Here is a 23,472-nt window from a genome sequence, read left to right as displayed (position 1 = left end):
CCTTTGCTTCTCTATAGCGCAAGTTCTTCTAGCAGTGTAGTAAGGAAAAGCGAGAGAGAAGTAGCTATTTACTCGCGGTCGAGGTAAGCAACCTCCATAATGCTGCGGTAGCCTGGGCTGGGTAGGTTTACTGGGTGGAGGCGTTAGTAGACCAGCGGAGATACTGGAGTCTGGAGAGCTGGCTGGGGTTAGAGCCACAGAGGACATCTCTAGAAAGGAAAGGGCGTTCAGGCTGACACTGTCACCCCAGAACATAGACGAGGGACTCGGCAGCATGTGGGCCTCGTTAGAAGAGTTCAAGTGTAGAAGCTGAGGAGAAATCAGCCAGAGAAAGAAGAAACAGGTAGCGATTTGTTATCACTGATGTCAGGAAGGTAAGGTTTTGTTACGGCAGACATTTCTAGAGATTAGTGTGAGACAGAAACTGTTACATTAGTAGCTAATTTACCGGTGAGCCTTGACAATCTGCCATGTGATCCTCTAGATCTTGAAGTCGTTCTTTCAACTTGGAATTTTCAGTTTCCAGTTCCAGAATCTAAAGTCAACAAACACAAGATCATAATCTAAGAGGTCCCATTTTGTTAGGCCTTTTTCATGCTCTCGTTATGTTTGGATGTGGCACTACATTCCCCATGATTAAATAGTGCACTAGAGAGTTGTGATCAACATTAGTACACTGTAGAAGGAACGCAGACTTACTCTTTTCTGCAGACTGCCGATCTGTTTCCTCATCTCTACGTCTTTCCCGCCAGACTCCAGAAACTTCCTGTACGCCAGGTCAAATGCTCGACCAATGCTGACGGTGATCTCCTCTGCCTGCAATCCAGTGCATCATGGGTATCCTCAAACATCTAGTGAAAGTAACCTTTGATGTGTTGCACATATATGATGTAGTACACGATTTTCAGGGGCCTATTTTGCTCTTGACCGCTATTTTCAGAACTACTAGTTTAAAAAGAAAACCCCTAACACCTCTTTAAACCTGAAACAACTAGCTGGATGAGTTCAATAATGCTACCATTCCACCGTGACCTCATACTATGGACTAACTTCTGATAAATTGACATCTAAGATTCATAGAAGGTTATTATAACCTCTAAAGAATCCATATAAAAACTCATGAAAAAACAACACTAAATTATACTTTTTTTCCTTACACATTTTTCACTGTCGAACACATAACAGATGTGTTTTTTGGTCTCTGGCTCTGTGCAGATGAAGGTGAATATCCTCTTGTCGGTTTTGTCGTCCGCGCAGAAGGATATCCTATGAAGCTGACAGTTGTGCTGTACATCCTATAATGAATGAAGATAAATGAGCTTCATCTAATTCTACTCATAAACAAAATATTAAAGACAGAGACCGCTTTAGTAAGGGCTGACTGCTTGGTGAGTTTGTTCTTCACAAAAGACCCAATGAATCTGGCCTATTATGAGGCCCCTCACAGTGGACTTACTCTGGTCTTGGGGTCTAATAATTTCACTCCGTAGATGGACACCTGCAGCTCCACCTTCGGTGTTTTGTGTCCCTCTGATTTCTTGATATGCCTTTGGAACTGCAGGATTGAAATGTCAAATCAAAATTACATTTTATTGGGTCACATACACGTGTTCAGCAGATGTTATTGCGGGTGTAGCGCTATAGTGCTTCTAGTTCCGACAGTGCAGTAATATCTAACAATTTCACAACCTATACCCAATACACACAAATCTAAGTAAAGGAATGGAATTAAGAATATGTAAATATATGGTTGAGCAATGTCAGAGCTGCATCGGCTAAGATACAGTAGAATAGTATAGAATGCCGTACATACATATAGGATGAGTAATGCAAGATATGTAAACATTAAATTAAAGTGACATTATTAGTGACTAGTGTTACATTTATTAAAGTGGCCAATGAAGTCTGGATGTAGGCAGCAGCCCCTGTGCTAGTGATGGCTATATAACAATCTGATGGCCTTGAGATACAGTAGAAGCTGTTTTTTAATGTCTCGGTGCTCGCTTTGATGCACCTGTACTGACCTCGCCTTCTAGATGATAGCGAGGTGAACAGGTAGTGGCTTGGATGGTACGTTATGACATTGACAAATCTAAGCTCCTATAAAATCAAAATTGTTTGAGTACTGGGTGAAATTCTTAAGAGCATACCTTCAGCTTTCTCACTGCTATCCTTATGACATCTGTGCCTTTTGGTTGGTCAACCTCTGTTACGCCAAGGAACTGCAACACGATAAAACGGCACATCATTTTCTGTCCAGTAGGTGGTGCTATTCACCTCTGAGCTCAACACCTGGCGGAAATTTAATTAGAAGATCCTACCTTGACATTATACACTGTGTGATTCTTGGCCAAAGCCTCTGGGGATGTCATCCCTCCAGATTTATCTGAAACAAACAAATGAAAAACAAACCGTACATACATGTATTGAAATTTGATACAGAAAAAAAAGTTACTTATTTAAGATTTAAAACATATATACACAATTCTTTGCCATCCAAGCCTTAAACAGATACAGGATTAGAACTGAACTGGGTTCATCTTCCCCAGAAAGTGTCTGCAGTATCTATAAGCTAAATAATGAGATAGAAAGTGATGGCACAACAAACAAATAATATTTTTAAAAAGGTAACAGACAAACCAATGATGCATTTGCTGTGATTGTGTTCATCTTCATTAATGCAACAACAAGAAGAGGAACTAGTGTCTTGTATCAGGAGTTACCTACATGCCATCAACGGAGGCCTGTGTCTATGTTAACCTTCACATAACAGGTGGGCATAACCACAGCAATTTTTAGCATTGGCATTAGACCAGTGGCCCCGCTGAGTTGAGTTCCAACATCAAAGGCTACTGCTCCCCATGTGCTCAAGCCTTCCTTCCACATTCCATACAGAACCATGGCATTACAGAAAGGTCACAAAGAGAATACAGATTTTACCTCCATATAGAGGGATATATCAGGTAGTATTAGTGTAACCTCCATACAGAGGGATACATCAGGTAGTATTAGTGTAACCTCCATACAGAGGTCAGGTAGTATTAGTGTAACCTCCATACAGAGGGATACATCAGGTAGTATTAGTGTAGCCTCCATATAGAGGTCAGGTAGTATTAGTGTAACCTCCATATAGAGGGATACATCAGGTAGTATTAGTGTAACCTCCATATAGAGGGATACATCAGGTAGTATTAGTGTAACCTCCATACAGAGGTCAGGTAGTATTAGTGTAACCTCCATACAGAGGGATACATCAGGTAGTATTAGTGTAGCCTCCATACAGAGGTCAGGTAGTATTAGTGTAACCTCCATATAGAGGGATATATCAGGTAGTATTAGTGTAACCTCCATATAGAGGTCAGGTAGTATTAGTGTAACCTCCATACAGAGGGATACATCAGGTAGTATTAGTGTAACCGCCATATAGAGGTCAGGTAGTATTAGTGTAACCTCCATACAGAGGTCAGGTAGTATTAGTGTAACCTCCATACAGAGGTCAGGTAGTATTAGTGTAACCTCCATACAGAGGGATACATCAGGTAGTATTAGTGTAACCTCCATACAGAGGTCAGGTAGTATTAGTGTAACCTCCATATAGAGGTCAGGTAGTATTAGTGTAACCTCCATACAGAGGTCAGGTAGTATTAGTGTAACCTCCATACAGAGGTCAGGTAGTATTAGTGTAACCTCCATACAGAGGTCAGGTAGTATTAGTGTAACCTCCATACAGAGGTCAGGTAGTATTAGTGTAACCTCATAAAGAGGTCAGGTAGTATTAGTGTAACCTCCATACAGAGGTCAGGTAGTATTAGTGTAACCTCCATACAGAGGGATACATCAGGTAGTATTAGTGTAACCGCCATATAGAGGTCAGGTAGTATTAGTGTAACCTCCATATACATCAGTTAGGTGCAACCTCCATACAGGGGATACATCAGGTAGTATTAGTGTAACCGCCATATAGAGGGATACATCAGGTAGTATTAGTGTACCCTCCATACAGAGTGATACAGCAGGTAGTATTAGTGTAACCTCCATACAGAGGGATACATCAGGTAGTATTAGTGTAACCTCCATATAGAGGTCAGGTAGTATTAGTGTAACCTCCATATAGAGGTCAGGTAGTATTAGTGTAACCTCCATATAGAGGTCAGGTAGTATTAGTGTAACCTCCATACAGAGGTCAGGTAGTATTAGTGTAACCTCCATACAGAGGTCAGGTAGTATTAGTGTAACCTCCATACAGAGGTCAGGTAGTATTAGTGTAACCTCCATACAGAGGGATACATCAGGTAGTATTAGTGTAACCTCCATACAGAGGGATACATCAGGTAGTATTAGTGTAACCTCCATACAGAGGGATACATCAGGTAGTATTAGTGTAACCGCCATACAGAGGGATACATCAGGTAGTATTAGTGTACCCTCCATACAGAGTGATACAGCAGGTAGTATTAGTGTAACCTCCATACAGAGGGATACATCAGGTAGTATTAGTGTAACCACCATAGAGGTCAGGTAGTATTAGTGTAACCTCCATATAGAGGTCAGGTAGTATTAGTGTAACCTCCATATAGAGGTCAGGTAGTATTAGTGTAACCTCCATATAGAGGTCAGGTAGTATTAGTGTAACCTCCATATAGAGGTCAGGTAGTATTAGTGTAACCTCCATATAGAGGGATACATCAGGTAGTATTAGTGTAACCTCCATACAGAGGGATACATCAGGTAGTATTAGTGTAACCGCCATATAGAGGTCAGGTAGTATTAGTGTAACCTCCATATAGAGGGATACATCAGGTAGTATTAGTGTAACCTCCATATAGAGGTCAGGTAGTATTAGTGTAACCTCCATACAGAGGTCAGGTAGTATTAGTGTAACCTCCATACAGAGGTCAGGTAGTATTAGTGTAACCTCCATACAGAGGTCAGGTATACCTCCATCAGAGGTCAGGTAGTATTAGTGTAACCTCCATACAGAGGTCAGGTAGTATTAGTGTAACCTCCATACAGAGGTCAGGTAGTATTAGTGTAACCTCCATACAGAGGTCAGGTAGTATTAGTGTAACCTCCATACAGAGGTCAGGTAGTATTAGTGTAACCTCCATACAGAGGTCAGGTAGTATTAGTGTAACCTCCATACAGAGGTCAGGTAGTATTAGTGTAACCTCCATACAGAGGTCATAGTATTAGTGTAACCTCCAGAGGTCAGGTAGTATTAGTGTAACCTCCATACAGAGGTCAGGTAGTATTAGTGTAACCTCCATACAGAGGTCAGGTAGTATTAGTGTAACCTCCATACAGAGGTCAGGTAGTATTAGTGTAACCTCCAGAGGTCCATACAGAGGGATACATCAGGTAGTATTAGTGTAACCTCCATATAGAGGTCAGGTAGTATTAGTGTAACCTCCATACAGAGGGATACATCAGGTAGTATTAGTGTAACCTCCATATAGAGGTCAGGTAGTATTAGTGTAACCTCCATATAGAGGGATACATCATGTAGTATTAGTGTAACCTCCATATAGAGGGATACATCAGGTAGTATTAGTGTAACCTCCATACAGAGGGATACATCAGGTAGTATTAGTGTAACCTCCATACAGAGGGATACATCAGGTAGTATTAGTGTAACCTCCATACAGAGGTCAGGTAGTATTAGTGTAACCTCCATACAGAGGGATACATCAGGTAGTATTAGTGTAACCTCCATATAGAGGTCAGGTAGTATTAGTGTAACCTCCATATAGAGGGATACATCATGTAGTATTAGTGTAACCTCCATATAGAGGGATACATCAGGTAGTATTAGTGTAACCTCCATACAGAGGGATACATCAGGTAGTATTAGTGTAACCTCCATATAGAGGTCAGGTAGTATTAGTGTAACCTCCATACAGAGGGATACATCAGGTAGTATTAGTGTAACCTCCATACAGAGGTCAGGTAGTATTAGTGTAACCTCCATACAGAGGGATACATCAGGTAGTATTAGTGTAACCTCCATACAGAGGTCAGGTAGTATTAGTGTAACCTCCATACAGAGGTCAGGTAGTATTAGTGTAACCTCCATACAGAGGTCAGGTAGTATTAGTGTAACCTCCATACAGAGGTCAGGTAGTATTAGTGTAACCTCCATACAGAGGTCAGGTAGGTGTAACCTCCATACAGAGGTCAGGTAGGTAACCTCCATACAGAGGTCAGTGTAACCTCCATACAGAGGGATACATCAGGTAGTAGTAACCTCCATACAGAGGATACATCAGGTAGTATTAGTGTAACCTCCATACAGAGGGATACATCAGGTAGTATTAGTGTAACCTCCATATAGAGGTCAGGTAGTATTAGTGTAACCTCCATACAGAGGGATACATCAGGTAGTATTAGTGTAACCTCCATATAGAGGTCAGGTAGTATTAGTGTAACCTCCATATAGAGGGATACATCAGGTAGTATTAGTGTAACCTCCATACAGAGGGATACATCAGGTAGTATTAGTAACCTCCATATAGAGGTCAGGTAGTATTAGTGTAACCTCCATACAGAGGGATACAGGTAGTATTAGTGTAACCGCCATCAGGTAGTATTAGTGTAACCTCCATACAGAGGGATACATCAGGTAGTATTAGTGTAACCTCCATACAGAGGGATACATCAGGTAGTATTAGTGTAACCTCCATATAGAGGGATACATCAGGTAGTATTAGTGTAACCGCCATATAGAGGTCAGGTAGTATTAGTGTAATCTCCATATAGAGGGATACATCAGGTAGTATTAGTGTAACCGATACATCAGGTAGTATTAGTGTAACCTCCATATATGTGGATACATCAGGTAGTATTAGTCAGGTAGTATTAGTGTAACCGCCATATAGAGGGCAGGTAGTATTAGTGTAACCTCCATACATGTGGATACATCAGGTAGTATTAGTGTAACATATAGGTAGTAGTATTAGTGTAACCTCCATACATGTGGATACATCAGGTAGTATTAGTGTAACCTCCATATAGAGGTCAGGTAGTATTAGTGTAACCTCCATACAGAGGTAGTATTAGTGTAACCGCCATATAGAGGTCAGGTAGTATTAGTATAACCTCCATACAGAGGGATCAGGTAGTATTAGTGTAACCGCCATATAGAGGGATACATCAGGTAGTATTAGTGTAACCTCCATACAGAGGTCAGGTAGTATTAGTGTAACCTCCATATAGAGGGATACATCAGGTAGTATTAGTGTAACCGCCATATAGAGGTCAGGTAGTATTAGTGTAACCTCCATATAGAGGGATACATCAGGTAGTATTAGTGTAACCGCCATATAGAGGTCAGGTAGTATTAGTGTAATCTCCATATAGAGGGATACATCAGGTAGTATTAGTGTCAACCATCCATATAGAGGTCAGGTAGTATTAGTGTAACCTCCATATAGAGGGCAGGTAGTATTAGTGTAATCTCCATACATGTGGATACATCAGGTAGTATTAGTGTCAGGTATTAGTGTAACCGCTATATAGAGGTCAGGTAGTATTAGTGTAACCTCCATACATGTGGATACATCAGGTAGTATTAGTGTAACCTCCATACATGTGGATACATCAGGTAGTATTAGTGTAACCTCCATATAGAGGATACATCAGGTAGTATTAGTGTAACCTCCATATAGAGGGATACATCAGGTAGTATTAGTGTAACCTCCATACATGTGGATACATCAGGTAGTATTAGTGTAACCTCCATATAGAGGTCAGGTAGTATTAGTGTAACCTCCATACAGAGGATACATCAGGTAGTATTAGTGTAACCGCCATATAGAGGTCAGGTAGTATTAGTGTAACCTCCATATAGAGGTACAGGTAGTATTAGTGTAACCTCCATATAGAGGGATACATCAGGTAGTATTAGTGTAACCGCCATATAGAGGGCAGGTAGTATTAGTGTAACCTCCATACATGTGGATACATCAGGTAGTATTAGTGTAACCTCCAGGTATATTAGAACCTCCATACATGTGGATACATCAGGTAGTATTAGTGTAACCTCCATATAGAGGTCAGGTAGTATTAGTGTAACCTCCATACAGAGGGATACATCAGGTAGTATTAGTGTAACCGCCATATAGAGGTCAGGTAGTATTAGTGTAACCTCCATACAGAGGGATACATCAGGTAGTATTAGTGTAACCGCCATATAGAGGGATACATCAGGTAGTATTAGTGTAACCTCCATACAGAGGTCAGGTAGTATTAGTGTAACCTCCATATAGAGGGATACATCAGGTAGTATTAGTGTAACCTCCCATATAGAGGTCAGGTAGTATTAGTGTAACCTCCATATAGAGGGATACATCAGGTAGTATTAGTGTAACCTCCATATAGAGGTCAGGTAGTATTAGTGTAACCTCCATATAGAGGGATACATCAGGTAGTATTAGTGTAACCTCCATATAGAGGGCAGGTAGTATTAGTGTAATCTCCATACATGTGGATACATCAGGTAGTATTAGTGTAACCTCCATCCATATAGTTAGTGTAACCTCCATACATGTGGATACATCAGGTAGTATTAGTGTAACCTCCATATAGAGGGATACATCAGGTAGTATTAGTGTAACCTCCATACATGTGGATACATCAGGTAGTATTAGTGTAACCTCCATATAGAGGTCAGGTAGTATTAGTGTAACCGCCATATAGAGGGATACATCAGGTAGTATTAGTGTAACCGCCATATAGAGGTCAGGTAGTATTAGTGTAACCTCCATATAGAGGGCAGGTAGTATTAGTGTAATCTCCATACATGTGGATACATCAGGTAGTATTAGTGTCACCTCCATACATGTGGATACATCAGGTAGTATTAGTGTAACCGCTATATAGAGGTCAGGTAGTATTAGTGTAACCTCCATACATGTGGATACATCAGGTAGTATTAGTGTAACCTCCATACATGTGGATACATCAGGTAGTATTAGTGTAACCTCCATATAGAGGGATACATCAGGTAGTATTAGTGTAACCTCCATATAGAGGGATACATCAGGTAGTATTAGTGTAACCTCCATATAGAGGGATACATCAGGTAGTATTAGTGTAACCTCCATATAGAGGGATACATCAGGTAGTATTAGTGTAACCTCCATATAGAGGGATACATCAGGTAGTATTAGTGTAACCGCCATATAGAGGTCAGGTAGTATTAGTGTAACCTCCATATAGAGGGATACATCAGGTAGTATTAGTGTAACCGCCATATAGAGGTCAGGTAGTATTAGTGTAACCTCCATATAGAGGGATACATCAGGTAGTATTAGTGTAACCTCCATACATGTGGATACATCAGGTAGTATTAGTGTAACCTCCATATAGAGGTCAGGTAGTATTAGTGTAACCGCCATATAGAGGGATACATCAGGTAGTATTAGTGTAACCGCCATATAGAGGGCAGGTAGTATTAGTGTAACCTCCATATAGAGGGCAGGTAGTATTAGTGTAACCTCCATAGAGGTCAGGTAGTATTAGTGTAACCTCCATACATGTGGATACATCAGGTAGTATTAGTGTAACCGCCATATAGAGGTCAGGTAGTATTAGTGTAACCTCCATATAGAGGGATACATCAGGTAGTATTAGTGTAACCTCCATATAGAGGGATACATCAGGTAGTATTAGTGTAACCGCCATATAGAGGGATACATCAGGTAGTATTAGTGTAACCGCCATATAGAGGGATACATCAGGTAGTATTAGTGTAACCTCCATATAGGGGCAGGTAGTATTAGTGTAACCTCCATATAGAGGGCAGGTAGTATTAGTGTAACCTACATACATGTGGATACATCAGGTAGTATTAGTGTAACCGCCATATAGAGGTCAGGTAGTATTAGTGTAACCTCCATACAGAGGGATACATCAGGTAGTATTAGTGTAACCTCCATATAGAGGTCAGGTAGTATTAGTGTAACCGCCATATAGAGGGATACATCAGGTAGTATTAGTGTAACCGCCATATAGAGGTCAGGTAGTATTAGTGTAACCTCCATATAGAGGGCAGGTAGTATTAGTGTAACCTCCATATAGAGGGCAGGTAGTATTAGTGTAACCTCCATACATGTGGATACATCAGGTAGTATTAGTGTAACCTCCATACAGAGGTCAGGTAGTATTAGTGTAACCTCCATACAGAGGTCAGGTAGTATTAGTGTAACCTCCATACAGAGGGATACATCAGGTAGTATTAGTGTAACCGCCATATAGAGGTCAGGTAGTATTAGTGTAACCTCCATATAGAGGGCAGGTAGTATTAGTGTAACCTCCATACATGTGGATACATCAGGTAGTATTAGTGTAACCTCCATACAGAGGGATACATCAGGTAGTATTAGTGTAACCTCCATATAGAAGTCAGGTAGTATTAGTGTAACCTCCATATAGAGGTCAGGTAGTATTAGTGTAACCTCCATATAGAGGTCAGGTAGTATTAGTGTAATCTCCATATAGAGGTCAGGTAGTATTAGTGTAACTTCCATATAGAGGTCAGGTAGTATTAGTGTAACCTCCATATATGAGATCGGGTAGTATTAGTGTAACCTCCATATAGAAGTCAGGTAGTATTAGTGTAATCTCCATATAGAGGTCAGGTAGTATTAGTGTAACCTCCATATAGAGGTCAGGTAGTATTAGTGTAACCTCCATATAGAAGTCAGGTAGTATTAGTGTAACCTCCATATAGAGGTCAGGTAGTATTAGTGTAACCTCCATATAGAGGGCAGGTAGTATTAGTGTAACTTCCATATAGAGGTCAGGTAGTATTAGTGTAACCTCCATATAGAGGGCAGGTAGTATTAGTGTAACCTCCATATAGAGGTCAGGTAGTATTAGTGTAACTTCCATATAGAGGTCAGGTAGTATTAGTGTAACCTCCATATAGAGGGCAGGTAGTATTAGTGTAATCTCCATATAGAGGTCAGGTAGTATTAGTGTAACTTCCATATAGAGGTCAGGTAGTATTAGTGTAACCTCCATATAGAGGGCAGGTAGTATTAGTGTAACCACCATATAGAGGTCAGGTAGTATTAGTGTAACCTCCATATAGAGGGCAGGTAGTATTAGTGTAACTTCCATATAGAGGGCAGGTAGTATTAGTGTAACCTCCATATATGAGATCAGGTAGTATTAGTGTAACCTCCATATAGAAGTCAGGTAGTATTAGTGTAACCTCCATATAGAGGTCAGGTAGTATTAGTGTAACCTCCATATAGAGGGCAGGTAGTATTAGTGTAACTTCCATATAGAGGTCAGGTAGTATTAGTGTAACCTCCATATAGAGGTCAGGTAGTATTAGTGTAACCTCCATAGAGGTCAGGTAGTATTAGTGTAACCTCCATATAGAGGTCAGGTAGTATTAGTGTAACCTCCATATAGAGGTCAGGTAGTATTAGTGTAACCTCCATACATGTGGATACATCAGGTAGTATTAGTGTAACCTCCATATAGAGGTCAGGTAGTATTAGTGTAACCTCCATATAGAGGTCATGTAGTATTAGTGTAACCTCCATATATGAGATCAGGTAGTATTAGTGTAACCTCCATATAGAGGTCATGTAGTATTAGTGTAACCTCCATATAGAGGTCATGTAGTATTAGTGTAACCTCCATATAGAGGTCATGTAGTATTAGTGTAACCTCCATATAGAGGTCATGTAGTATTAGTGTAACCTCCATATATGAGATCAGGTAGTATTAGTGTAACCTCCATATAGAGGTCATGTAGTATTAGTGTAACCTCCATATAGAGGTCATGTAGTATTAGTGTAACCTCCATATAGAGGTCAGGTAGTATTAGTGTAACCTCCATATAGAGGTCATGTAGTATTAGTGTAACCTCCATATATGAGATCAGGTAGTATTAGTGTAACCTCCATATAGAGGTCAGGTAGTATTAGTGTAACCTCCATATATTAGATCAGGTAGTATTAGTGTAACCTCCATATATTAGATCAGGTAGTATTAGTGTATAGTGACAACTCAATATTAGGAAGGTGTTCTTAATGTTTTGTACTCAATGTAAATGAACACATCAGGTAGTATTAGTGTAAGAGAAACACATTCAGTCAGTTGGAAATGTCCTCGTTCTGCCTACTGTAGACACATTGGCACTGATTGTACTGTAAGTTGATCTGTAATATTAATGTAAATTAATATAACAGGGACACAAGAGAGTGAGGTTTGTGGTTCTGATATAAAGAAAATGCATTGGGTTTTTTCTGGTATAAAGCACAGTCTCATTTTATTCCAACTCTTTCTCACTTTGACGGTGATAATATACACTAACTGCATGGATTGAACAGCCACACCTAATGAATAGTTAATGAAAATACTATATATTTTTAATTCACTTTGATTAATCACATTCAGTGTCAATGTGTCTCTACAGTTTACGACCAACAGGAAAGGCTACAAAGATGCAGTGTCTCAAATGTGACCGTATGGCCCTAGACAGTGCACTCTCTTTGACCAGGGCCCATTTGGAGACCCTCTCTGCATCAGATGGTCTCCAAGTAAATATGTCTCTGAGATAGGAGACATCACAAATGACAAAATTAACAATAAAATAAAAATAAAAAAAGTGTGTACATGAAATGGGACTGTGGGAGAGTAACAATGTGTCTACTAACTAATCCTGGAAATAATGTCATCAGTAGAGGCTGCTTTAAGATCCAGTACACACACACACACACACTATTATGGATGTTTAAAAGTAGTAGCAGGAAAGTGAGTGGACATTTGTAGAGTGGGGTTGACAACAGAATAGAATGTGCCTCACAGCATCCTAATGAAATATTCAGACCACCAAACACAGCTACTGCTGCGACTGCTAAGTGAGAAACTCTGGTCAGACGGTGGTGAGGTAAAGACGGAGGAGCATCAGAGGCCAGAGGCGGCGTATATGCACGCATATTAGGAAAGGAGGAAAGTCACTAGTCTAGTAAAACATCAGGTCAGAGACACCTGTATCAGCCCACTGACAGATGTAACCAGCTATGTCTACAGTTTTTGCAGCTTAGAGAGTGCAAGCGAGAACGACAGATTGTGTCTAGACTTGACAGTTCACGCAGCTTTTGTATTCTGATAGAGTTCTGATTATGTCATTCTAAACACGCCATGCGTCGGTCTACATTTAAAATGTGTCCACATTGTGTCCATTCCCGCACAATATTCAAAATCAAGTATGCATTCTACAAACGGCGGAATAGGCGAAATATGATAATGCCACAACAGCTGATGGCAGTAGCTAACTACTGTAGCAAGCCAGCAAGCTAATAAGGAACGCTAAAGGGACTGCAAACGAGTTAGCATAACTCTAGCCAGATATTTCTTTTAAATATTAGCTAGATGGATACCATTTGAGGCCAGCAAACAGGTTCTCTACATGCTAGGAACATATTTCTGCCAACGTTCTAATGAAACGGTGCCTCTCAGTCCCAAAACAGTTTTCTGGAGACTTGTGGGAGGAGTGCTGATGACGTCGCCCACGCCATGCGTTTCGGTAGCCTGATTGCATCCAGACTGAGGAGAAATCTGCACACAATGCATCCCTGACCACCTCCTGAAGTGGTCAGACAGATCTGAACACAATCAGACGACAAAGCCACTTTTGTGTGTCTAGATCCGTCTTCGTATTATGATAGCAGAAGTCGTATGTAAGTGTAGACACGACTAGAGCGACAGAAAGAGACACTAATGAAGAGATTGAGAGAATTGAGACATTTGTTCATCGGGAATTAAATTGACCTGAGTAGGTAGAAATTGCCTTTACATTATGTTCTGTAAGTAACACATATATTCCATAAAGAACTACAACATGAAATGTCTCTACCCACTGGACACAGACCTCATTTCAATGTCAAACTTTGATTTACATTTGGTTCAGTTGTCAAGTAACATGAAATCAAACCCCCAAAAATCAGATTATTTTTAGGTTAAAAAAAAAATCCCTTACATTGATTTATTTTTATCCAGTTTTCCACTTTGATTCAACGTCGTCACATTAAATTTGATTAAAAATTACATGGAAACAACGTCGATTCAACCAGGTCTTGCCGAGTGGGTAAGTACTTGAGGTCAACATGCTTTCAAAAGACTGTGCTGTTTGTGTATAAGAAACATGGTGTTATTTCAAATGCACTCAATGAATACAGTGAGCTGTTACCTTTTCTCCTGTTGAAAGCTCGGTTCATACTGCGATAGCTTCTATGGTGGTACTGAGACCTGGGCTCTGCAGTGGATCAGGAGCCTGGAGGGAGAAAACACCACCAAGTCAAGGACATTGAGGGGCTGTGGGTTAGGGGATGGCTGGGGAAGGAGAGATCAGCGTCCCAAATGGCACCCTATTCAGTGCACTACTGTTGACCAGAGCCCCGTTCCGCTAGCGGAACCCCCCTCCCATATGCATATATTAGCATCTGGGACAGAGGAGGAGGCAGTTCACTCTGTGCACGCTATCCACGCTCATCCAAAAGTGAAAATGCTGCCCCCTATCCCAAAAAGGTTATTAAGGCACATGGTCAAAAGCAGGTCAAAACCACATCGGGAATAGGGAGCTATTTGAGACACACTCAGAGAGAGATATCCATCTGTATTGGCTTGTCTTGGCTAACTGGTGCAGTGAGAGATCAATGTGAAGCTAAATGACTGGAGACCGGAGCTAGATTGAGGTTTGGTCTGGTGTTGGTAGGTAAAGGAAATATGGGTTGGAGACAGAGGACAGGACTATTGTGACCTTCACATGGATGCACCTAGTGGTAAACCCCACACACAATACATTTCTTTCAATACATTTCTGCTTCTACCAAAAATGTGTTCATTTTTCATTCATGTTCAGCCTTTAGAATGTATACCTCTATACGATTATCCCTGATCCAATCATTCAAGCCATGCTAAGCTTTAGCCAGCGCCCGACTTAAACAGTCATGCCTTAAACCCAGTCATCCCACAGAAAAGCAACAATATCCCTTTGTTAACACAATTGCAAAAATAAACATGTTGCCTTGAGTAACACTAGTGAACAGTCTGCTTGTGAATGTAGCATATTCCATATCGCCAGACCAGTTCATTTCAGTTCAAACGATTAGGTCAGAGGTTTGTCATTTTTCATGATTTCACTTCCTATATGACAAGTGCATGAGATGTAAACTAGTGAGGCTTGGTGGTGACTCAGCTGAACGGTCTCTCACACCATGGACGTTACCAAAGGTATAACCAAGGCCACTATCATGTTCAGTAGCACTTGTAGGTGGAAAATCCCTATATCAGCCATAAACTCGTGTAACTGGAATGTCTTCCTATATTCCTCACCAACTACAGCTTCTGAGCCTGATGGAGCGAAAAGGCTGACATGCTGCAATTAGATAGAGTTCTCAACGTACTGCCACGTTCCTCACCTTTTTACTAAGATCGTAGGACGGAGACTTCTGACAGCTGTGGATGTAGGTACAAATGTAGGCTCTTTATTTGAGCCAATTTGCTACAGCTGGAAAATGCTGCAGAAACATGAAATGTCAGTTATAATTAATGCACCCTTTTCTAGGGGTTGATACATTTTGTGTAAGGGACAAATCATGTCTGAAATGTCCAAGTGGAAATTACAATCTCCAGAAGCCTTTTTTAACCTCAAATACACTGCAAGTTGAAAATATCCTACAATGCAGGAAAGTTGTTCTGCAACATGGTGATCAAATTAACAGCCTACATCTGTATGCAGTGGAGACTTTCATAGTTGATACGGTTCCTCCTCCATCTTCTTAGACAGAGAAATCTTCCCTCCCTGAAACGAAAACTGTCGCCAACCTCTGTGAAATGACCTCGTTCTTTTATTTAAATTATACTTTTAAAAAATGGCATGGCACAGATAGACAGGTTTAACTACGTCTAATATATGTGTTATATTAGCTTTGTATAAGCAGCTTTGTTTTGGTCTTGTTGGGACATAATCAGGGTCTGAGATGAAGAATTAATTAAGGGCAACACAGTCGGACTCAAAATGAACTTAAGCTCCACAGGCTAGAATCAATGCATGGTCTAACGACAGACACAAAGGAGCCAAAATATTGATTTTCAAAAAGAATGTTAGGGTCAAGGGTCAGTTGTCATTTCTTTCAATGGGTGACATCATCACAGTTCATGTTCTTGGTGAGACGACACCTCATGTAAAAAAATGAATACACTGGCTGTAGCCAAGACATGCCATATTATAGATATTCTTGTCATGAAAAACATGTACAGAAGTTTCAAAAAATACACTTATTGCAGATTGAGGGTATTGGGAAGAAATTAATGAACCATCATTACACGCATACAAAGAGGCAACCTCAGAAATCATTGTCATCAATTCAATAACATGTCAGTCATACACTGACAATCCAACACCATATAAACCCATAAAAGATCCATTAAAATGGACTTCCATCATGCACTTCCATTGACAAGTGTCTCAAAGTAGTATTATCCATCCTCTCAAAGCCTTAGAGAGTGAACGACTTTCAATTTACATGCTTTAAATACTTTAATACTTTAAATGTGGCACATGGACTATAACGGAAGTGTAATTAGATTTCCATGGATGCATGGTAACACCAGATAAATCTAAATTGAAAATACTAGACAGAAAGCCATTTTAAAGTTACGAGAAGAAAAAGAAAAGTGACTTCCTTCAGAAACCTTATTAACCTCTTATTAAATGGTCTTACTTCCTTCAGGAACCTTATTAACCTCTTATTGTAACGTCGTTCTTCGTTTGTGGAAAGAGAGTCGGACTGAAATGCAGCGTAGTGGTTACTCATGTCTTTAATGAAGAGATTGCGATACATTAAATAACTTATACATATACAAAAACAACAAACGGAACGAAAACCTATTACAGCCTATCTGGTGAAACTACACAGAGACAGGAACAATCACCCACGAAATACAAAGCGAAACCAGGCTACCTAAATACGGTTCCCAATCAGAGACAACGAGAATCCCCTGACTGACTGAGAACCGCCTCAGGCAGCCAAGCCCATACAACACCCCTACTCAGCCGCAATCCCAATAATACAAAAACCCCAATACGAAATACAACAACATAAACCCATGTCACACCCTGGCCTGACCAAATAATTAAAGAAAAGACAAAATACTAAGACCAAGGCGTGACAGAACCCCCCCCCCCCTAAGGTGCGGACTCCCGGACGCACCTCAAAACCATAGGGAGGGTCCGGGTGGGCGTCTGTCCATGGTGGCGGTTCCGGCTCGGGACGTGGACCCCACTCCATTAATGTCCTAGTTCCTCCCCTTCGAGTCCTGGGATAATCCACTCTCGCCGCCGACCATGGCCTAATAGTCCTCACCCAGAACTGAGGGGCATCTCGTGACTGAGGGGCAGCCCAGTACTGAGAGGAAGCTCAGGCAGGTAGTAGGCTCCGGTAGAGACTGGTTGACTGGCGGATCTGGAAGAGACTGGTTGACTGGCAGATCTGGAAGAGACTGGTTGACTGGCAGATCTGGAAGAGACTGGTTGACTGGCAGATCTGGAAGAGACTGGTTGACTGGCAGATCTGGAAGAGACTGGTTGACTGGCAGATCTGGAAGAGACTGGTTGACCTGGAAGAGACTGGTTGACTGGCAGATCTGGAAGAGACTGGTTGACTGGCAGATCTGGAAGAGACTGGTTGATCTGGAAGAGACTGGTTGACTGGCAGATCTGGAAGAGACTGGTTGACTGGCAGATCTGGAAGAGACTGGTTGACTGGCAGATCTGGAAGAGACTGGTTGACTGGCAGATCTGGAAGAGACTGGTTGACTGGCAGATCTGGAAGAGACTGGTTGACTGGCAGATCTGGAAGAGACTGGTTGACTGGCAGATCTGGAAGAGACTGGTTGACTGGCAGATCTGGAAGAGACTGGTTGACTGGCAGATCTGGAAGAGACTGGTTGACTGGCAGATCTGGAAGAGACTGGTTGACTGGCAGATCTGGAAGAGACTGGTTGACTGGCAGATCTGGAAGAGACTGGTTGACTGGCAGATCTGGAAGAGACTGGTTGACTGGCAGATCTGGAAGAGACTGGTTGACTGGCAGATCTGGAAGAGACTGGTTGACTGGCAGATCTGGAAGAGACTGGTTGACTGGCAGATCTGGAAGAGACTGGTTGACTGGCAGATCTGGAAGAGACTGGTTGACTGGCAGATCTGGAAGAGACTGGTTGACTGGCAGATCTGGAAGAGACTGGTTGACTGGCAGATCTGGAAGAGACTGGTTGACTGGCAGATCTGGAAGAGACTGGTTGACTGGCAGATCTGGAAGAGACTGGTTGACTGGCAGATCTGGAAGAGACTGGTTGACTGGCAGATCTGGAAGAGACTGGCTGACCTGGAAGAGACTGGTTGACTGGCAGATCTGGAAGAGACTGGTTGACCTGGAAGAGACTGGTTGAAGATCTGGAAGAGACTGGTTGACTGGCAGATCTGGAAGAGACTGGTTGACTGGCAGATCTGGAAGAGACTGGCTGACCTGGAAGAGACTGGTTGACTGGCAGATCTGGAAGAGACTGGTTGACTGGCAGATCTGGAAGAGACTGGTTGACTGGCAGATCTGGAAGAGACTGGTTGACTGGCAGATCTGGAAGAGACTGGTTGACTGGCAGATCTGGAAGAGACTGGTTGACTGGCAGATCTGGAAGCGACTGGTTGACTGGCAGATCTGGAAGCGACTGGTTGACTGGCAGATCTGGAAGAGACTGGTTGACTGGCAGATCTGGAAGAGACTGGTTGACTGGCAGATCTGGAAGAGACTGGTTGACTGGCAGATCTGGAAGAGACTGGTTGACTGGCAGATCTGGAAGAGACTGGTTGACTGGCAGATCTGGTTGACTGGCAGATCTGGAAGAGACTGGTTGACTGGCAGATCTAGCTGCTCTATGCAGACTGACAGCTCTTGCAGACTGACAGCTCCTTGCAGACTGACAGCTTTGACTGCTCCATGCAGGCTGACAGCTGTGGCTGCTTTATGCAGACTGACAGCTCTTTGCAGACTGACAGCTCTGGCTGCGTCCATGCAGGCTGACAGCACCCTGCAAACTGACAGCTCCATGCAGACTGACAGCTCCATGCAGACTGACAGCTCAGGCTGCTCCATGCAGACTGACAGCTCAGGCTGCTCCATGCAGACTGACAGCTCAGGCTGCTCCATGCAGACTGACAGCTCAGGCTGCTCCGAACAGGCAGGAGGCTCCGGCAGCGCTGTAGAGGAGGGAGGCTCTGATAGCGCTGAAAAGGCGGGAGACTCCGACAGCGCAGGAGGGAAGGAAGGCTCTGGCTGTGCTGAACAGGCGGGAGACTCCGAAAGCGCAGGAGGGAAGGAAGGCTCTGGCTGTGCTGAACAGGCGAGGCGCACAGAAGGCCTGGTGCGTGGTGCTGGAACTGGTGCTACAGGATCGAGGACACGCACAGGAAGCCTGGTACGGGGAGCTGCTACCGGAGGACTGGACCGTGAAGGTGTACTGGAGAGCCTGAGAGCAGGACTGGCACAGGACGTGCAAGGCTAGGTAGGTACACAGGAGGCCTGGTGCGTGAGGCTGGCACATTTTTCACCAGCCGACTAACACGCACCTCAGGACGAGTATGGAGCGCTGACCCAGGTGCCATTAAATCCCCGACACGCTCCGTCGGACGAATCTTGTACCTAAAGCACCAAGCTAGCAACTCCCTCATTACTCTCCACTCCACCTTCCCCATTAACTCCTTCACAGTCTCTGCTTCGCTCATCTCTAACACCGGCTCTGGTTCAGGTCTCCTCCTTGGCTCCTCACGATAAACAAGGAGAGTTGGCTCTGGATAGACCGGACCGTGCAGGCGCACTGGAGCTCTTGAGCACCGAGCCTGCCCAACCTTACCTGGCTCGATGCCCACTCTAGCCCGGCCAATACGAAGGGCTGGTATGTGCCGCACCGGGGCTATGCACCCGCACTGGAAACACTGTGCGCTCCATAGCATAACACGGTGCCTGCCCGGTCTCTCTAGCCCCCGATATGCACAGGGAGTTTGCGCAGGTCTCCTACCTGGCATAGCCATACTCCCATTAAGCCCCCCCCAATAATTTTTTTGGGCTGCTTTTCGGGCTTCCTTGCCAACCGTGTTCCCTCGTATCGTCGGCTCCTATCTCCGGCTGCCTCTGCTCTCTCTGCGTCGGCCGCCCACCTGTCTATTTCTTCCCACGTCGTATACTCCATGCCTCTGCTATCCATAACGTCCTCCCTTTTCTGCTCCTGCTGTCGCTACATGTAACCACACCACTCGGTCCGTGTGTGGTGGGTGATTCTGTAACGGCGTTCTTCGTTTGTGGAAAGAGAGTCGGACCGAAATGCAGCGTAGTGGTTACTCATGACTTTAATGAAGAGATTGCGATACATTAAATAACTTATACATATACAAAAACAACAAACGGAACGAAAACCTATTACAGCCTATCTGGTGAAACTACACAGAGACAGGAACAATCACCTACGAAATACAAAGCGAAACCAGGCTACCTAAATACAGTTCCCAATCAGAGACAACGAGAATCACCTGACTGACTGAGAACCGCCTCAGGCAGCCAAGCCCATACAACACCCCTACTCAGCTGCAATCCCAATAATACAAAAACCCCAATACGAAATACAACAACATAAACCCATGTCACACCCTGGCCTGACCAAATAATTAAAGAAAACACAAAATACTAAGGCCAAGGCGTGCCACTTATTAAATAGTCTTCCTTCCTTCAGGAACCTTATTAACCTCTTATTAAATAGTCTTCCTTCCTTCAGGAACCTTATTAACCTCTTATTAAATGGTCTTCCTTCCTTCAGGAACCTTATTAACCTCTTATTAAATGGTCTTCCTTCAGGAACCTTATTAACCTCTTATTAAATAGTCTTCCTTCCTTCAGGAACCTTATTAACCTCTTATTAAATAGTCTTCCTTCCTTCAGGAACCTTATTAACCTCTTATTAAATGGTCTTCCTTCCTTCAGGAACCTTATTAACCTCTTATTAAATAGTCTTCCTTCCTTCAGGAACCTTATTAACCTCTTATTAAATAGTCTTCCTTCCTTCAGGAACCTTATTAACCTCTTATTAAATGGTCTTTCTTCCTTCAGGAACCTTATTAACCTATTAAATAGTCTTCCTTCCTTCAGGAACCTTATTAAATGGTCTTCCTTCCTTCAGGAACCTTATTAAATGGTCTTCCTTCCTTCAGGAACCTTATTAAATGGTCTTCCTTCCTTCAGGAACCTTATTAACCTCTTATTAAATAGTCTTCCTTCCTTCAGGAACCTTATTAACCTCTTATTAAATGGTCTTCCTTCCTTCAGGAACCTTATTAACTTATTAAATAGTCTTCCTTCCTTCAGGAACCTTATTAAATGGTCTTCCTTCCTTCAGGAACCTTATTAACCTCTTATTAAATAGTCTTTCTTCCTTCAGGATCCTTATTAACCTATTAAATAGTATTTCTTCCTTCAGGAACCTTATTAACCTCTTATTAAATGGTCTTCCTTCCTTCAGGAACCTTATTAACCTCTTATTAAATGGTCTTCCTTCCTTCAGGAACCTTATTAACCTCTTATTAAATGGTCTTCCTTCAGGAACCTTATTAACCTCTTATTAAATAGTCTTCCTTCCTTCAGGAACCTTATTAACTTCTTATTAAAAAGTCTTCCTTCCTTCAGGAACCTTATTAACCTCTTATTAAATCGTCTTCCATTATAGGGATCCATGGATCAAATCTCCACGCTGAACAGGTCATTTACATTTGGGGGAACGTGTTTTGGTGGGAGCTGAGTTTAGTCAGTCCTCACTCAGAATAAAAACAGGGCTAGGGTGATTGAGGCCGTCACTGCTTATGGCTGTCACATAGCAACCATTACAGTTAAAAGAATTTGCCGTACACGGCACCGATGACTGCAAGAAATGTCAAAAGACAATCCTACAAACCCAGGAAGTGTAAAACGTGCTATGACATGCATAGTTAGAAAACCCATTGACGGAATCAATTGACATAATTGAAGAGAATTCAAAGACATCGGTTGGTTCTCAAATACTTTTCACCCAATTGTTAGTCATCACGAAAATGTTCTCGCATATGCAAGTATCCTAAATTCCACTGGGGTCAAATGTATATTTAGTCTCCCATTGACATCAATGCCTGACTAAGTGAAAATTCAGCTTAGACGGAAGTTAGGATATAGCCTCTACTGTCTACTCAAATGATGCTCCAGACACTTCCTGGAAACGAATGTGGGACCTACGAAGACAACAACAGTGTGTGTCCATCAGGGACCCATTCCAACTAATGAAGGCTATTAGATTCATAGCTACTCCCAGAGAGGTACTCAGAACCCCCTTAAAAGGGGCAATCTGCAGTTGGAACAATTGTTACAACACCACTGTTTTGGTAAAAAGGCTGAGGGATAGGGCTTGAAACTGCAGACTGCCCCTTTTAACTAACCTATTTTACTGTGCTCATTTATTAGCCAGATTAGAATAGCATTCATACTAATTACTTGGATTGCGTCTCAAACGGCATCCTATTCCTTATATAGTGCACTACTATTGACCAGAGCCCTATGGGACACAACCTTACTTTAGTCATGCGGAAATTCCAAATCTGATTGGCAGTTTCAAGTGCCGGGTGCGAGGCGGCGAGGAGGGTGTTTCAAACACTATGGCCCGTTTTCTTTTCTCTTCTCTTCTCCTTTCTGATAGGTTATGTGGCAATGGTTGTCATGGGTTGGAGGGGAAGTGTAGTTCTGTTGTTTTGGGGTGGCGTGTGCCTTTATGCTATGTGAAGTTGAGCAATGTGAAGTTGATTTGAGGCCATGACTGATGTCTGCCGCTCTCAAAGTTCTTGAGCTAGTCGTTTTGTTGCTTTGTAGAGAAGTGTGTGTGTGTGTGTGTGTGTGAGAGAGACGACAAGACAAAGCACTCTAGTATAATGAGGCAGGTCTATAAATCTCATTGAGTGATTCCCGGTGAACCGTTTAAGGCTTAAACCCTTTTTAATAATTTCACTCTAATCTTCATGGCTGTTTTTGCATGATAAGGACTTTTACCCACGGAATACCAGACCGAGACATTCATAATGTAACCATATTTTACTGTCAAGCATTGATTTCCTAGGGGAAGTGGTTCTCTCAGAGGCTGAGAAAATACAAGCCCTCGAGGGCAAGGACAGACTAAACTAAGTTTAAAACTATGGTCCTGCTTTTTACTTCCAGTGGATAAGAAAGAGAGAGAAAGAAAAGAGAGAACTTTACAAGTTCAGTACTCTCTGAGAAACATTTGTCAAAGCCAAAGATGGCACTGTTAAGACGTATTTTTCTAACCAAGGGAGAACATATACCAGCTATACCATTACTATAAGACATACTCAGCTCCTTGGCCTTGGTATTG

At 42.3% G+C, this 23,472-nt stretch overlaps 3 protein-coding genes across 6 annotated transcripts in view; all 3 read right to left on the bottom strand.

The window, feature by feature from the left end:
- Positions 1 to 23,472, bottom strand: part of LOC118376280 (beta-1,4-galactosyltransferase galt-1-like) — a 149,361-nt gene that overhangs the window by 16,862 nt on the left and 109,027 nt on the right. The window lies entirely within an intron of this gene.
- The window catches only part of tmeff2b (transmembrane protein with EGF-like and two follistatin-like domains 2b), a 168,293-nt gene that overhangs the window by 115,883 nt on the left and 28,938 nt on the right, over positions 1 to 23,472 (bottom strand). The gene's annotated exons all lie outside the window — the stretch shown is intronic.
- LOC118376279 (PTB domain-containing engulfment adapter protein 1-like) overlaps positions 1 to 23,472 on the bottom strand; it is a 43,994-nt gene that overhangs the window by 2,894 nt on the left and 17,628 nt on the right. For 2 of the 4 annotated variants that reach the window (XM_052515596.1, XM_052515595.1), the window contains 8 exons: positions 14,210 to 14,293; positions 2,322 to 2,386; positions 2,151 to 2,222; positions 1,457 to 1,555; positions 1,158 to 1,295; positions 700 to 816; positions 449 to 535; positions 73 to 309 (listed from right to left, as the gene is read on the bottom strand). In XM_052515596.1, the coding sequence (XP_052371556.1) occupies positions 73 to 309; positions 449 to 535; positions 700 to 816; positions 1,158 to 1,295; positions 1,457 to 1,555; positions 2,151 to 2,222; positions 2,322 to 2,386; positions 14,210 to 14,237 (843 nt within the window). In that variant the 5' untranslated portion in view covers positions 14,238 to 14,293. Of the gene's footprint in view, positions 1 to 72; positions 310 to 448; positions 536 to 699; positions 817 to 1,157; positions 1,296 to 1,456; positions 1,556 to 2,150; positions 2,223 to 2,321; positions 2,387 to 14,209; positions 14,294 to 15,440; positions 15,540 to 15,748; positions 15,770 to 23,472 lie in introns of those variants that run through there. The other 2 variants (XM_052515597.1, XM_052515594.1) reach the window with 2 other exon arrangements.

The sequence above is a fragment of the Oncorhynchus keta genome, unplaced genomic scaffold (assembly GCF_023373465.1).
Source record: "Oncorhynchus keta strain PuntledgeMale-10-30-2019 unplaced genomic scaffold, Oket_V2 Un_scaffold_29839_pilon_pilon, whole genome shotgun sequence".
Taxonomy (NCBI): domain Eukaryota; kingdom Metazoa; phylum Chordata; class Actinopteri; order Salmoniformes; family Salmonidae; genus Oncorhynchus; species Oncorhynchus keta.
The sequence above is the reverse complement of the archived record's forward strand: the minus strand, read 5'-3'. Positions and strand labels throughout refer to the sequence as shown.